Source organism: Notamacropus eugenii, chromosome 5, assembly GCF_028372415.1.
Source record: "Notamacropus eugenii isolate mMacEug1 chromosome 5, mMacEug1.pri_v2, whole genome shotgun sequence".
In the NCBI taxonomy this organism is placed as follows: domain Eukaryota; kingdom Metazoa; phylum Chordata; class Mammalia; order Diprotodontia; family Macropodidae; genus Notamacropus; species Notamacropus eugenii.
Genome location: NC_092876.1, coordinates 268,016,019 through 268,031,954, shown reverse-complemented (window position 1 = coordinate 268,031,954; position 15,936 = coordinate 268,016,019). Strand labels below are relative to the sequence as shown.

The following is a 15,936-nucleotide window of genomic DNA, read 5'->3' as shown; positions in this document are numbered from 1 at the left end:
TTCTGGCAATACAGAAGTAGCGTATTTTGAGGACTTGGGGGCAATGAGGAGGGGAAATCCACAAAACTGTCTTCCTTTGGAATTAAGTTGTTTTAATGTTCACACACTTCCATCATGTTTGAGGTTTTCATCATTCTATTTCTATGCTGTGATAACAGTATAATCTGCCTTTCTAGCAAAAAGGAAATTCATGTGGAAAGAAAACAGGAAACAAATCCTCCAATTTCAAACAGGGACTAAAATATTTTTTCTTTTCTCTCCTTTGCAAGGCAAGAAACTGTTTCCTCTCAAAGCCGACTTCCTTTCTGGAAATGATTTTCATTTCCAACCATGTTGAAAACCTGCTTTTTCATTCCTTTACTCCGACTAGCCTTCTAATTTTGTTCTCCCTTGCCTTCTTGGTGGTGGTGAAAAAGGGAGGAGGGGGTGGAATTGGAGGAAGAGAGGAAAGCAAAGGAGAATTGTTTGCTCCTGCATGAGGACCTCTCCCCATGGTAGGTCATTACACTCAAGTCTCACTCTTGGCTCTTTATTTCAGGTCTCCAGCACCTCCTTAGGATTCCGCCAACAGGGACGGACAAAGCACTCTTAGTGCCCTGTGCAACGGAGCCCTCACTGTTAGGGGGCTGGCTATAAATTGACGTGGCATGGAAAATCTCCGCTAAGTTGTGGCAGCTTGTGTGTTTCTCTCCTGAAGCTGCCGCTTGATCATGGGTTCGATGTTGCTGCGGAAAAATGGATAGAAAATGCCTTCAGCTTTTTACCGGGGACCCAAAGGTTTTCTCCTTGGGGGTTTCTGGCTTAGCTGTAAACAAAATTCAGGCAGTTAAGTTGGTGGCTTTCTTTTTGCAGCTTGAACAACAGAATTTGCAGCGCTTCCCCCCCTTTCCTGCAATTTAATTCCTGGCAGATCTTGCCATGGGGTGCGGGCTTAGAAAACTAGAAGACCCTGATGATAGCAGCCCGGGAAAAATATTTTCGACACTGAAGAGACCACAAGTGGAAACAAAGACAGACTTTGCTTATGAATATGTATTGCTGGATTTTACTTTAGAAGGTATTTTTATCTTCTTTTTGTCTCCTAAGTTGAGTATTTCAAAGAGAAACCGCTATTGATCTTTAGATGTTGGTTTATGCCTTTTTTAAAGAGATGGTCATATTCAGATTGGTCATTCAAGCTTTATGATTTAAATTGAATGTTTTTGCAGGTAAACATGTTCAATTTCTTAGTCATCTTCTAAAAGTTTTCTTTAAACCTAGTTTATTTGTACTTTTCTGGAAGTTGAGCCAAAGTGGTTGGAAAATGTTCTTTGCCCACTGAATCGAGTAACTGTTTCAGGAGGATCGATGATATATGTTCAGTTTTCAGAGGAATTAGCCTTAACCATTGTGACAGTATAAGAAAGAAAGAAAAGCCTGGGGACAAACACAAAATGTGTTTGAGTCCTGAAGGCTTGCTAAAAACGGCTCTTCAAGTTTTAAAATGTATTTCTAAGTGTATTATCCTTGTAAGTGATCGTTTCATATTTTGACCGAAGTAAACTTGAAGTTTGGATGGATGGCTTAGCGGCTAGCCAGCTCAGTGCAGGAAACTTCCTTTTGGTGGGTGTCCTGTCTGGAACAGAGAAACTCCCTGTTCCAGAAAGTTGAAAACACAAATAAACAACCCCAGATGGCAGCCCTCTGGGAACGGAGGCAGCACTACTCCATAGATACTTTGGCCTCACATTTTACAATTAACTATTTCTTTGGTGGCTTTATAATAAAATTGACCATTGAGGGTTTAACAGAAACACCCCTTTAATCTAGAACTTTTTTAAAGATAAAACTGAAATCAGTTGGGGATGTTAACATTTTTAGATAATAGCAATTTTAAAACTTTTATAACCAGAAGTTTCTATTGATAAATTTTAATCACCTACACAGTTATTAATGAATGAAGCTTAATACTAAACAAAATTATCACACCATACAGAAAATCATATTTATTTTTCTCAATGTAAGAACACATTATTAATTTGTTTGATTTGCTCAGGAAACAATGTGCCTTTGTGCAAGAGTAGCTAATACGACCACTCATAATAATGATAGAGTATCCTATGTTTCTTTATCAAAAATTTGATTGGCCATCATATAAATTCCATTATGAATGTTTTGCTACAAGTAATGATGAAATACATATAGATACCTATATGGACACAGGGGTTTCAAAAAATCTTACTGCATTTTGAAAGCTGCACTAAAACTTTTGGAACACCTTGTATTTTTCTAAGGTATACTTAAAAGTTACTATTTTTCTTAAGCTACTTATAGTCTTTAAAATTACCATATTTTTATTTTAGCTGTAAAAGTAAATCAGTTGCGATGATTGTAGTCAATTGTAAGTGAGAGATTTGGGTACTAAAATCAAGTAAATTTTTTTTCTAAAATAATACATGAATTTTCCCTTAATACTTTTTCCAAAAATATTACATATGAAAAATGTTATTTATATATAATATATACATATATATGTATATATATAGCTGCTTTCTGTGAGATTTGACTAGTTTTCCTGAACCCACAGTACACATGTTCACATTCAGTAACCTTCAAGAACTTTCAGTTATTTATAAAAATGGGGGCTAGAGCCATCTGGAAATGGCATTTTAAGACTTGCTATTTGTCTTTTCTTTATGAAATCTATCATTTAACTCAAAATATCCTGGGAAGGCCTCAAACTTGTCCTTCCCAGATACAGCATAACAGTTTTCAACAAGTTTTTGTTAATATGAATTATCCCAGAATCAAAAGGATGAGTATAGCATCAGAATTCATTCTGGTTCTATCAATGTAAACCATTTTTCCTGGAAACTGTCACACCTACCTATTGTTTGAACTACCTTTGGAAATTAATAGAGTATTTAAATGACAATTATGTTCTTTATCATTAGGGGGAGGAGTGCAGACACACACATGTACATGCATGTGTCTGCTGACCTTTGATGTACACCTGGTTCCCATTTGGTAGAGGCACCTAACCCTCCTCATGCTGCATTCCTCACACTCCCTCTCCCAAACATGATCTTTTTTCATTGGGCCCATGCCTGTGAATTGGAAAGCATCTTCCAGCTCCCACAACTTTCCCACTCCATACATGTTTTGAGCCTTTGCTGTCCTGTATTATTTCCATCTGTCTAATCTCACCTCCATGCACAAAAGGGAAATGGAGAGGTGTGTTCAAAAACTCTGCCTCCCATTCATCACTGAACAGAGAGGTCCATGTGGTGCATTTGATTTTTTGATTTGTCCTTATTGTACAGAATGGATTATAGTGTCATCTCCTGCTGTCTATCAGAGGGTGATTTTAGAGCAACCTTTTGAGAAACAAGAGACAGCTTATACCTGTGAGTACTGACACTGAGCCTACTTTCTACCTTATTCAACTTCATCATCCTTATCAGCCGAGGCCAAATTTTTCCTTTTCCACTCTTCATCCTAAAGGGCAAGGCTGGGACTAGGCTTCTAGGGAAGGCAAGCTACTTCTCTTGAAACTCCTATCATCATATGTTATTTTGACTATAAGTTTAATGACCTGTTTATTTTCTAATCTGTTCTGTGGCCTTTGTCTGACTGAGTCAACTATTACAGGTTAAATTGCAGATAAGGTTACATGAAGTTTCCACTGTGCTATTTTGGCTAAAATGAATGAAGTGTTTCATCATTTTTGTCACATCACTTCCTATAGCTTTAAAGTCTAGGGAAGCTCACAGTTGCCTTAAAAAAAAAAATCAAACCTAAACTTCCTAAACATCTATTTGTGGACACACACATACACACACACGCACACAGCACTTGTTATTCATGCTACATCCCTTCCCAGTCCTTCCCACTCTGGAAATTCCCCTTAATTCCCAATATATGTCTGTTTATATTGTGCTGCAATCAGAAAATCTCTTTACAAAGTAAGAGACTTAAGCTGCATGTTTCTTTGCCTTTAAGCTATTAAATGCAATGTTCTTCCTGTTGGAATATTCTTCTGACTTCTCCTTCAAAACTCAGGTCTTTCCTTGAGGTCATTTCTGATTAATCTTTCTAAGTTTAAAGCCATCCAGTTACTATTACTTTTATTCTCTGTTCAGCTATAATTCTTTATTTACGTGTGTGTGTGTGTGTGTGTGTGTGTTTGTCCTTCATTTTCAAAGAAGACCACGCCATCAGAGAAAAAATGACATGACTTGCACTTGACTTTGTTTTGAGTGAGGGAGGGTTGTGCAGGTCACCAGCCTCACTTCTCCTTCAGAGCCATCTGAATCCAGTGACCAGATACTCATCAGGAGACTGGAGATGACCCAGGATGAGGCAGTTGGGGTTAAGTGACTTGCCTAAGGTCACACCGCTAGTGAGTGTCAAGTGTCTGAGGTGAGATTTGGACTAAGGTCCTCCTGACTCCTGCGCTGGTGGTCTATCCACTGCACCACCTAGCTGCCCCAATTCTTATTTATTTATCTCTGTTTAAAGTATGCTTTTTGTTGAAGACTCTATCTTTCCTTCACTCAACATTCACTTACCACATATTTATTGAGTGTTTCCTAAAGGGACAAAAGTTGTTCTAGGTGCTGGTGAGATTATACTGAATTTTGTGAAAACAGGATCCATGCCCTCAAGGAGCTCAGAGAAGAATCACTGTAGATCTGCTTTGTCTTAAGTTATATGCTAGGTGATGCCATACTCAGTCTGCCCATTTAATTACTGACTGCATTGGTTTTCAAAATGCAGATTCTTGGTTCTTTATTTATTAATGTCTTTTCTGACAATATGCTTACAAAGTTTAAATTATCATTTATTAAGGGATATTGTGAGTTGGGATATGGTCTTGGAATATCACTTAGTAACACTGCAAAATAGCCTGTATTTGCATGTGTTATTTTTCTTCTTCAAACTGAACTTCCAGAATTCAGTCAGTCCCAGCAAAATTAGGTATGTGTATGCTTGTCTTTAGAATTTTTATAAATGTTCATTGACTGCTAAAGTAGATTAATTTCTCATAGAACATAGTAAAAGATCAGATTATAGGTTCCTTACTCTGCCTTCTAGGAAACATAAAATCTACTAAATAAAAATGTTATTAAACCTCTAGCTTCTTCCACTGGAAGTAAAATAAGAGATTTCCGTCATCATCAAGAATAACAAAAAAATTATGGAAAAGTCAGTTACAGATAAGGAGTTGTGCTAAGTACAGGAGAATACAAAAAAGGCTAACCTGCATGCCTGCCTTCAAGAACCTTAGATCACATAGCAGAAGAGCCAAAAGCTATAGATGATAAAGATAAATTATAATACAAGATAGCATGTAAGTGCCAAATGAATGTACATAAAATGCTCCAGGAATTCAGGGAATTAAGATATCATTGTGGACTCAGGTAACTAAGGAAGACTTAAACTGACCTTTTTAAGAAAAGTGGAACATAGATAAGCAGAGAAGAGAGTAAGACCATCCTCATAGACCGAATGTCATGAACCAAGGCACAGAGACAAGAAAGTGCATTGGCATCTCTATGAACAAATGAGTTAAGTTGTTTGACAAGATCAGTTTTATAACAGAATAGTGAGAAGTAAGCTTAGTTAAATAGGGTGAATCAGATTGTGGAAGGCTTTGAATGACAGGCTTAAGCATTTGGACTTTCTTCTGCTTTAGCTGTGGGAAACCACTGAAAATTTTAAACCGTGTTTCTGGAAATCATAGTTATAAGATCAATAGCAACCTGTAACATTATTTGTCTTCTTAAAAAATTATGAAAAGGTGGGTAGCCATTGTTGAGTTCACAAAGACAAAGGGACTTAGAGGTATAATCATCATATTCCAACCAAAACAACTTACCTTAGTTTCCACTGTCGGAAAGAAGAGCCATGCACTGATGTTACTGGCACAGAATTAAGGTTATCAAGTTAAAGGCTCAACCTTTAAATGTTGATACTTTTATAAAGAAGTGAACATTTCAATAGACTTTGGTGTGTACTTTTCACCTTTATCAAAACCTACCACTTCCTTGTATCCTTCTACTTCTGGTGCTCCTTCATTCCCGCTAAATCTATTCTTTCCTCTTCCTGTACCTGCACTCAGTCCCTTAATATTCTTAATATTCTCTCAGGCTATATGCCCCACTTTGGCTTTCCTTGGCTTCAACCCAGCCTTGATCCCATGATTGACCGTTGTAATGTTTCACTCTCTACCACTGTAGAATCCCTGCCCCATCCTTGCCATTCCAAATTCTCATCCATGGTAATGCTTACCATTCAATTTCTCTGCTCCTGCTCAAAAGAGCTGCTGTAGAAAATTAGGAAATCAAGTGGACCCACTATAAAAAGTCTGGTATTTTAATTCAGAAGATCAACATACAAGTACTGCTTGTAACATACTAGGTGTGTAACTGTATACTCCCTGGCAACTTCTAATACAGTGAGTTATAGATGAGTTGCATATCTGTATCCATGAAGGGAGTTTCCACACTGGGTGTGCTCAACAATGATGAGATCATAAGTTCTGGCTTCACACACACATACATACACACACACACACACACACACACATATACACATATCTCAATTGCATTCTTTCTACTACTTGATAATCTTTCCATGATTATCATTGACTTCCTATCACCATGTTGACATACCTTTTGTTCTCCTTACCTCTAGATAGAATCCTTATTCTTCACGAAATCTAACTGCTCTACCTGTACCCGTGATTCCATTCCTTCCTACCTTCTCCAGGTCCTAGGTACAGCAGTCATTCTCTCTCTCTGTCTCTTTGTCTATCCATCTGTCTGTCTCTCCCTTCCCCTATCCTTTCCCCTCTTCCTCTTTATTTCTCCTTTATATATTCAGTCTCTACTTATCCACTGACTTCTTCTTGCTTTATAAATATGTTCACATCTCCCCAACCTTAAAAAAAGTCTCTCTTTGATACTTTTACCCTATCAATTATGTCATCATCACTGTAAATTTTTTATACCAATCCTTCCACTTCCCTGAGTTTTTACTGGAATTACTTTCTCAAAAATCAACGATAACCTCCAAATCCTTGATCTCTTCTGCTTCTGACACTAGCAATCCCTCCTTCCTTCTGGTTACTTTTTCTTCTCTTGGCTTCAAAGATATATCTCAATCTCCTGGTCTCTTCTTACCACTCTCACTACTTACATTGTCCTTTCCTGGGGGAAGGCTCCTCATCCTCCCAAAACAACCTTTAAATTCAGAATCTGTTCCTGGCCTTCCCACTTTATACTCTTCCTTGAAAATGTTATTCACTTCAGCAACTACCTCTATGCAGATAACTCTCAAAATTTCAATCTCCAGTCTTGATCCCTTTTACTAACTTTGGACCTGCATCTCCTGTAAACTTGTTCCTCCTCCTGAAACTATTTCTGTCTGGGACACCACCATTCACCATTTCTCCCATTTTCACACTCTTGGGATTATTATTGACTTCCTTCTCCCTTGTGTCTCTCATAGTCAACAAATTGTCGTGTCCTATAAATTTTGCCTCCAAAATATCTCTCACATTTATCCCATCTTCTCTATTATGCCTTCCACTACCTTAGTACAAATCCAGATTATCAACCATCTGAATCATTCCAAGAGTCTCCTAACAAAACAGATGGGCTTTTCTGATTTTAAGATTTGGAATTAAGGAACCATTAGTAAGGACATTTGTTCCATGTCACTCAGATCTTTGTCAGATCCTGTTTTATAAATTGATGATGCAAGCATTATGTTCAAAAGAAATACTTTTCATTTGTTCATTCATTTGATAAGTATGTATTGAATGCCCATTATGTACATTGTGCTCTACCAGGATGAAATGAGTGAAGAATTACATAAATGCCAGCTATCATCACTATTATTTGCAGAGATGAGGGAAGGATATAATAAAAAGACAGCCCCTGAGAGCCTATTCCATAGTTGGGGAAAGGAGCAGTACATAGATGAAACATTTTAGTAATCATGTAAAGCAACTTGTGTCTAAAAACCAAAGTGAATAATTTCTTTTCATTGTGTTAAATACATCGTGTTAGTATTTTCTGGCATAAACAACATTTCTTCATTCAAGTGCTCATAAAAATGCTTTTAGTTTATTAAGAACCACAAGGAGATGTGAACTCAACAAAGAGAGACAAAGTCACCCTTGCAGTTCCCAAGTACCTTAGCATAGTGGCTGACACTAATAAGTACTTAAAAAATGCTTATCTACTGACTTATTTCACTGACTTTATCAGAGGCACTGAAGAATAAGAGGCTCCACCTGAGTGAATTTTTCACATAACTGATGTTTATTTTTTAAAAACCATTTTACAGTGACTGCTAAAATATATTACACACTACTAGGCCTCTTCAATGAAGAATATTGAATATAACAGTTAGGGGATAGTACATATTAGGTGGATTCCAAACTGTGTCATTAGGAAAGTACAAACACTAGTTATTAATGAGTAGTGTCAACTTGGAGCATGTTTTTTACTGAACTGGGGCAAGAGATCCGTACTTGGTTCTAAGTTATTCAACATTTTTATCAAGAAAGCATAGATAACATGCTTATCCAATTTGCAGGCAGCACAAAGGCAGAAGGGATAGCAAACATGAAGGTGACAGAATAAAAATCCCAAAAATAGTCTTGACAGTTTAGAACAATGGGCTGAACTCAGTAAGATACAATCTGATAGGGATAAAAGTGACTTACGAAATCAACTGCACAAATAGGAAATGGGGAAAATGTGATTAGATGATAGTCTGTGAGGAAGAATCTGGTTTTCTGTATGCTTGGTACGACACTGTAACATGGCAGCCAAAAAAGCTAACAAATTCTTTGGTTATTTTCAGAAGTAAAGTGTCCAAAACAAGAGTGGTGATAGCCCTGCTGTATTCTTTCCAGGTCAAAGCCTGTTTGAAGTATCATGTTTGGTTCTAAGTATGACATATTAAAAATGATATTAACAACCTGTGGCATGTCCAGAAGAAGGCACCCATAATGCTGAGGGTACTAGAACCCATGCCATTTGGAGATCAGTGAAACAAACTAGTGATATTTAGTCTGGAGAAGTGAAAATATTATATCTAAATGTATTAAAAGCATTACACAGAAGAGAAATTAAATTTGTTCTACTTGGCTCCAGAAGACAGAAATAGGAGCAATAGGGTGGAAATTTCACAGGCAGAATTAAGATATTAATATGATGAAAAAATTTCCAGCAAGAATATCAATATTTTTCTCATACCTCACTTGTCCTAATTATTCCTACTATATGCCCCCCAACTCTCTACTGCCTCTTTTAGTCCCTTTCCCTACCTTCTGTACACTGGAAGTACCCTTGGGCTCCTTGGCCCTTACCAGTATTTCCAATGAGTAAGAGTAAATTAGGCAGGCATGTCTTTAGTATTACAGCTGCCGACTCTTTCTGACTTTTCTTCCCCAGCGTTTGGCATGGTAGCACAAGATGCAGATGGGTAAATGCATTCATACAATAGCAGGAACTTGGAATTGAGACCTTAGAGACCAAAGAAAGCTTATACAAATATATGAAATAAATATGGAGGAAGTCTTGTTATAATCTAATTCAACCTGTCACTACCAAATTCCTTCTGCAATATCTCTGACAGATCATCCTATCATGCCTCTGCTAGAAATATACCAGTGACGTGCTTTGAAAAACATCCCATTCCTTTGTAAGACAACTCTAATCATTAGAAAGCTCTTCTACATATTGAGTCAAATCTGCCTTCCTGTAAATTCCAACCAATGGGTCCATGTCTGTGCTCCAGAACAATACACAAAAAGCCTTTATCCATATAACCCTGCAAATATTTGATTACTTTTTATCTCCCATAAGACTTATCTTTTGTCAAGTCATTTTCAGTTGTGACTCTGTGACCCCACTTGAGGTTATCTTGGCAAAGATACTAGAGTGGTTTGCCATTTACTGTTCATTTTACAGATAAGGACTGAGATAAACAGGGTTAAGTGACTTACCCAAGGTCACACACAGTAAGTGTCTAAGGCCAGATTTGAACTAAGGAGAATGAATCTTCCTGACTACAGGCTTAGTGCTTTATCCACTCTGCCACCTAACTGTCCTCATTTTCCTTACCTATGCTTCATATGACATGGTATTCAAGCTACTACTCATTTTAGCTGCCCTTCATTAGAGTTACTCTAATATGTCAATATCCATCTTAAAATGTGGCTCTCAGAACACTGGTCACAATAGCCTGAATGTCATCTGAAGCAGTATGGAGTATTGTGGGAATATTCTTTCTGAACGCTTACTTTGAAGCTTCTGTGTTCATGAATGTGAACACTTGCATTTCTATGCTTTTTCTCCACATCTTATTCATTTCTATACTCTCCCATAAAGCTTTCATTTGTGCAAGTCTCTGGAGACTCTTCTTTATTATTTTTGTATCTCACACATACCAATGTACCAATACAAATTTTCATGAATACTTTCTCTTCCTTTGGCTTCCACAACATTGTGCTCTCCTGGGTTTTCTCCAGTTCTCTTTGGGTTCTTCTCTATCTTCTTGGCTGGTCCTCTTCTCCATCCTGCGTGCAAAGTACAGACATTCCTCAGAACTCTGTCTTTGACTTTCTTTTCTCCCTGCATTCTTTCCCTTTGCAATTTTGTCCCCTTCCATGGTTTCAAATATCACCTCTCTGCAGATTCTCTCTAAGGTGGGTACATGATAGAGTACAGAGAATGCTGGGCCTGAAATCAGGAAGGCCTGAGTTCAAATCTGGTCTCAGACACTTAATAGCTGTATGACTCTTAGCAAGCCCTTTAACCTCTATTTGCCTTAGTCTCCTCAACTGTGAAGAGGGTATAATAACAACACCCACCTCACTGGGTTGTTTTTTTATCTAAAGAGATAATATTTGTAAAAAGTGCTTAGAACAGTACTTGGCACATAGTAGGCACTATATAAATGCTTACTCCCTCCTTTTGCCTTTCCCTTCTCTATCTCTATCCTTCTTTAATATCTCTCAAAAGAAATTATTCCTCCTTCTTTAAATCTCTTAGGCTATTCTGTTTTATTTTTCTTATGAATTTAAACTTCTACCAACTTCTATCAGTTATTTGTGTTTATGCCTCATTCCTCTCCCCAATTCCCACTAGATTATAAACTCCTTAAGGGCATAAACTGTGCCATTTCCATTACAGTAACAAGGAGAAATTGGTATGTTCTAAAACTAATCTCTGAGAGAGAACAACACTCAAATTTATAGTAAGCTTTTTTCTCTCCTGTCAATAGTATTACATCACAAATTCTAGCATAATTGTTTTCATTTTGAGGATCCAAGCATTGGATAGGACTAAGATTTTTCAACTGCATTTGTTTTTCCACTTTACATATAGCATGTTGGTGGACTCTCAACTAGGATATATGCCAAGTTTGAGAGGGGCTTCAAAGACCCTAAGAGATCAAAATACAGAAAAGGAGCAAAATAACTAGGCTGATGTCCAGGAGGGATTCTGAGCCTAAGCTAATGAACAATTACAGCAAAGCACACCCACTTACATACCAGCTTAGTACAAATGGCCAGCAACAGGGGTGGTATTTCTGTGGGCCATACGACATAGAGTAATTGTAAGCAGCTTTTTCAAAAGTAATTTTAACTGACTTTTTTACTTTTTTCCTATGTATATTTACAATCTCGGCTGCTTAGTAACCTGAAATAACTAGTATTTTTTAAAAGAATCAAAACTCTGAAAAGTTTCTTATCTTTTTAGAGAAGACAGCATATATTCTTTTTTTAAAAACTTAAAATGAAGTTGGTTGGTTATTTCAGTACTTCAGAGATCCATGATTTAATCAACATAGGTCTTCCCTCCACCAACACAGCTCACAACAACTAAGCTTTAGCAGACAGTCTTTGTGAGTTGCTGCGGCCAAAAGGAACTATCACCCTGTGGCCATTTGGGCAATGAGAGTCTCCTCATTTAGCTAGGCTGATTCTCAGTTATCAGGCATACAACCCATTCTAGGCTCACACTTGAAATCTTTCCAGGTCGGTAGGGACTGCCAGACTTGTGCTTTGCTGGTGTAGTCTTTAAGCATCCAAGGCATGGGCCATCCATGCTTTGATGAATTACTGAAGTAGGACTTTAGGTGCCATAGTGCATTTTAAAATATATCCATTATTGAACAGCTTTGAATCATAAAATTTATATGATGGCCTATAGTAATTGAAATACAGTTCTGACAGTTGGAACAATTAATAAAAGTACATCATACTTAAAAATACTCTTAAATGTCCTGTATTTGCTGAGATCCTCTAGGACTTTCTGTGGATATCATATGTTCTTAAAACTGGCTTATTTAATTTTCTTCCTTAATCAACCACGACCATGCTTTAGTCCTTCTTTTGGTTTTAAATGTTTTTATTTATAAATCAGGACTAGTACTCAAAATACTGCCCAAAGTAAAAACAAATGGGATATTTTAAAAGACATAACTACAACCAAACAGGGATGCATTATTTAAAATGAAGCCCAGCTGTTTCTTAAAAGTCCAACATTATTCTCTTTGTTTTCATTCCTGCTGTTAATGATGAAGAGGAAATACTTAAATAGATGATTACTTTAAAGCAAAAAGAAAGATGAAAAGTTGTGGGAAATGGAGTGGCCAGGGCTGTTATGGCTTTCTGTTTTGAATGTTTATAAAGGTTCAGGAGAAGCTGGTATATACTCCAATTGGTGGTGGATTTCTCCTTCAATTGCATGGGACAGAACTTGTGGGTGTTGGATGGCTGGTGGTAGGGGGTGGAGTATTTCCTCTGATGCTTTTTCCTCATCTGTTTCTTAACCTCCTTCCTGTGCTAATGCATTCAACAGCATTTCTTTGCTGTAAGGCACTGGCAGTGCTTCATGGGGTCAGTGTCTTAGATGACTGTACCTGGAAATTATTTCATGTTTTATTATTCAAGGAGATCATTAAGTTACAAGTCTATTTCTAGACATTGGCTCTTGATTGTTTTCCAGGAAAATGGAAAACTCAGAGCTTTTTAAAATAATGTTGTTTTTGTAGTTGTATTTCTGGTACAACATTCAGAACATTTACTCTGATTTCATATCCCTTCTGTTTTGTATTTTATAGACCATGCTAACTATAGCCTACTCAAAGATTTTAGTTAAATTGTACATTTTATACATTTAAGTTTCTTTGTATTTAGACTTATTACTTATTGAAAAGTAATACGATTTTTTACTGAAAAATATTTAGGCAGTTTTTAGATTTTCTGTGTCAAACTACCATGTAGAATATAGATTTTTTTTATAACCTAATTTGAAATTAAGTTGCATCTGTGGCAGTCATATGCCACAGATTTGCCAGGACTTTCTACAATTCAAGGGGGGAAAGTAAATCTTTAAGAAAAAACATTTGTCAGACTATGTATCCTGATTTTTGCCTCAAAACATATGATCACCATAGCCATGTTGATATTTCTTTTTTGTTGTTATAAACAGACATAGGCAATACTGTGTGATGTTTTATGACTTACTACATTGCAAGTTCCTATAAAGGGAAACTGTCCTATTTATCTTTGCAATTCATTAGGGACTAGCACAGTAGCTTACACATTTATGTTGCTCAACCAACATTTGTTGAATTGAATTGAACTATGATACTTTACCTTTTTTGGACATTTCAGCTTCCTCAAATCCGGAAGTTATCAAGATCAGCTCAATTCTGGATATTGCACCGAAAGTTGAAGAATATTACGTTAAAGGCTATATCGTAGGAGCTGTTCACCCTGTTATATTATCTGTTGGACGAAGAACACACTTGCCAGCAAGCCATCTGTATCGAGTTGTACTGTCCCGTTTAAAATTAAGGTATGTTATTTCCAGAAAGAAGTATTACTCCAGGATGTCATTACTTATTTTTGGTTGAATAAATGAATTTTTACATATTCATTTCACAATACAAAGATTGTTTTATAGATCATGTCTTCTTGACCCAGTGATAAGTTATTTCAGCAATGTTCAATGTTCTGCCACTGAATGTCATTAATCTATCTCATCCCCAGCCCTTGGTCATCCATTATTCCCACCCTGCTAACACTCACCATCTTCCATCTCCACTCCTACCTCTACTCAGTCAAGTGTTCCTAGAGAGAATTAAGAAAATATGAGCAAGTCTTCTGAAAATCTGTGCTGTCTGATCTCAATAGGCTCTTTATTTCTCTTGTTTTCATTTTTATTTTTTTTTAATTCTTGCCATATAATCCACAGAAACTATTCCTCTTTCCTCAAGTCCACAACTAGATTCTCTTTCTCCACATTCTTAGTAGATGACCTCTCCTGCTTCTCTAAAATCAAGGCTGTCTGAAGTGAATTTCCTCAAATCACCTCCTGACTTGCTGAGTATCGAGGAGGAAGAATGAATGTTCTCACAACTGGTTAGTATAGGGAATTAAACTGTGTAAAATAAAGCTAATTTAGTAGAAAGATACTTGACTGAGAAGCCAGATCTTCAGGATGTAATCTTCGCTTCTTATTTGTCCTGACCTCTTCCTTATTTCCATTTTTTAATGGCACTACTCTTCTCCAATGAGCTTCAAAATGAGATCTCAAAGTTTTATTGGACTCTTCCCTTTCTCTCATTTCCCTCTTACATCCAACTAGTTGCCATGTAATATTGTATTTCCATAATATCTTTTATCTGTACCTCGCTGTGCACCCTAAATTCTAACCTTTATCACCTCTTACCTAGACAGTTATAACAACTTGCTAACTGGTCACTTGGCCACCAGTATTTCTAACCTTATTCACACAGCTATACAAATAATCTTCTAAAGGCTCAGCTCTGATCACTTCCCTTATTAAAATAGCCTTCAGTGGCTCCTACTTGTCTATACAATAAATTACAAACTCCTTAACCTGCATCCAATACCCCATCCTACTTTAACTTACTTTTTGAAGATTAGTTATCTCACACACTCTACATTACAAAATAGACAATTCACTATTCTCTTCTAATTGGTATTATAATTATTTATGTATGTGTCATCTTCCTTGCTAAATGTTTTTCCTTGAGAATTGGGAATGTGGCTTATGTTTGCCTTTGTAACTCCAGTACCCATCATAGTGTCTTATTCTTTGTAAGAATCTAATAAATATGTTTAATTGAATTTATTTGAATGGTAGCAACTGAAATTAGCATTAAATTGTAAAATGTGTTCATTGAATTAATGAGAAATTTCAAATTTTTGCAAGTGTAGATTAAACTCCTAAACTTTGTTGACTTGTTTTCTACACTATAGGATTAAAAAAAAAGTCATCTTATTTTTAAATGATTTATTTATAAAACAATAGCTTATTTTTTCTAGTACACAGAGTTAACAATCTCCATAGTAAAATAATAAAAATAAAGTTTTTCATTTTCATCATAATAATAAACCCCAAACATAGGTAAATATATGAATTTAATGGTTTTTTAAACACAATTCTCCAGATCTCATGTAAAACTCCATGGCAAACCATTCAGATTTTGTCTTAGAGCAAGGGTTAGCAATCTCTTTAGTCCAGAATAGCCCTCATAATGATGAGTAACATCATTATGAAGCCAAGAAATAGGAAAGAAGGCAGAAGGAAAAGAGAGAAAAAAAAGGGAGAAGAAAAAAACAGAAAACTTGGCAATATTTTTGATAAAGACTTTTACAAAATAACTTAAGGTGTCCTTTTAAGGAGGATTACTTTTCACTAAATGATTTCTTATTTATTTACAATTGATGCTTCAGCTTCCAATAGAATACTGGGTCCTAACATATATGTAGTAACTCAAGCATTACTAAACAAACATGACACAGTAGCTATGTTTGTGTCCTAATTACAGATCTGATCAGCCATGTAGAAATAATTTTTTCATTCTGATATCAAATAATTTATTTGCACATAA

At 36.3% G+C, this 15,936-nt stretch overlaps 1 protein-coding gene across 4 annotated transcripts in view; it reads left to right on the top strand.

Moving 5' to 3' along the window:
- Positions 1 to 263: 263 nt before the first annotated feature.
- The window catches only part of RFTN2 (raftlin family member 2), a 90,796-nt gene continuing 75,123 nt past the window's right edge, over positions 264 to 15,936 (top strand). For 2 of the 4 annotated variants that reach the window (XM_072612786.1, XM_072612784.1), the window contains exons 1-2: positions 570 to 1,057; positions 13,688 to 13,871. In XM_072612786.1, coding sequence (XP_072468887.1) covers positions 919 to 1,057; positions 13,688 to 13,871 — 323 coding nt within the window. In that variant the 5' untranslated portion in view covers positions 570 to 918. Of the gene's footprint in view, positions 495 to 569; positions 1,058 to 13,687; positions 13,872 to 15,936 lie in introns of those variants that run through there. The other 2 variants (XM_072612783.1, XM_072612785.1) reach the window with 2 other exon arrangements.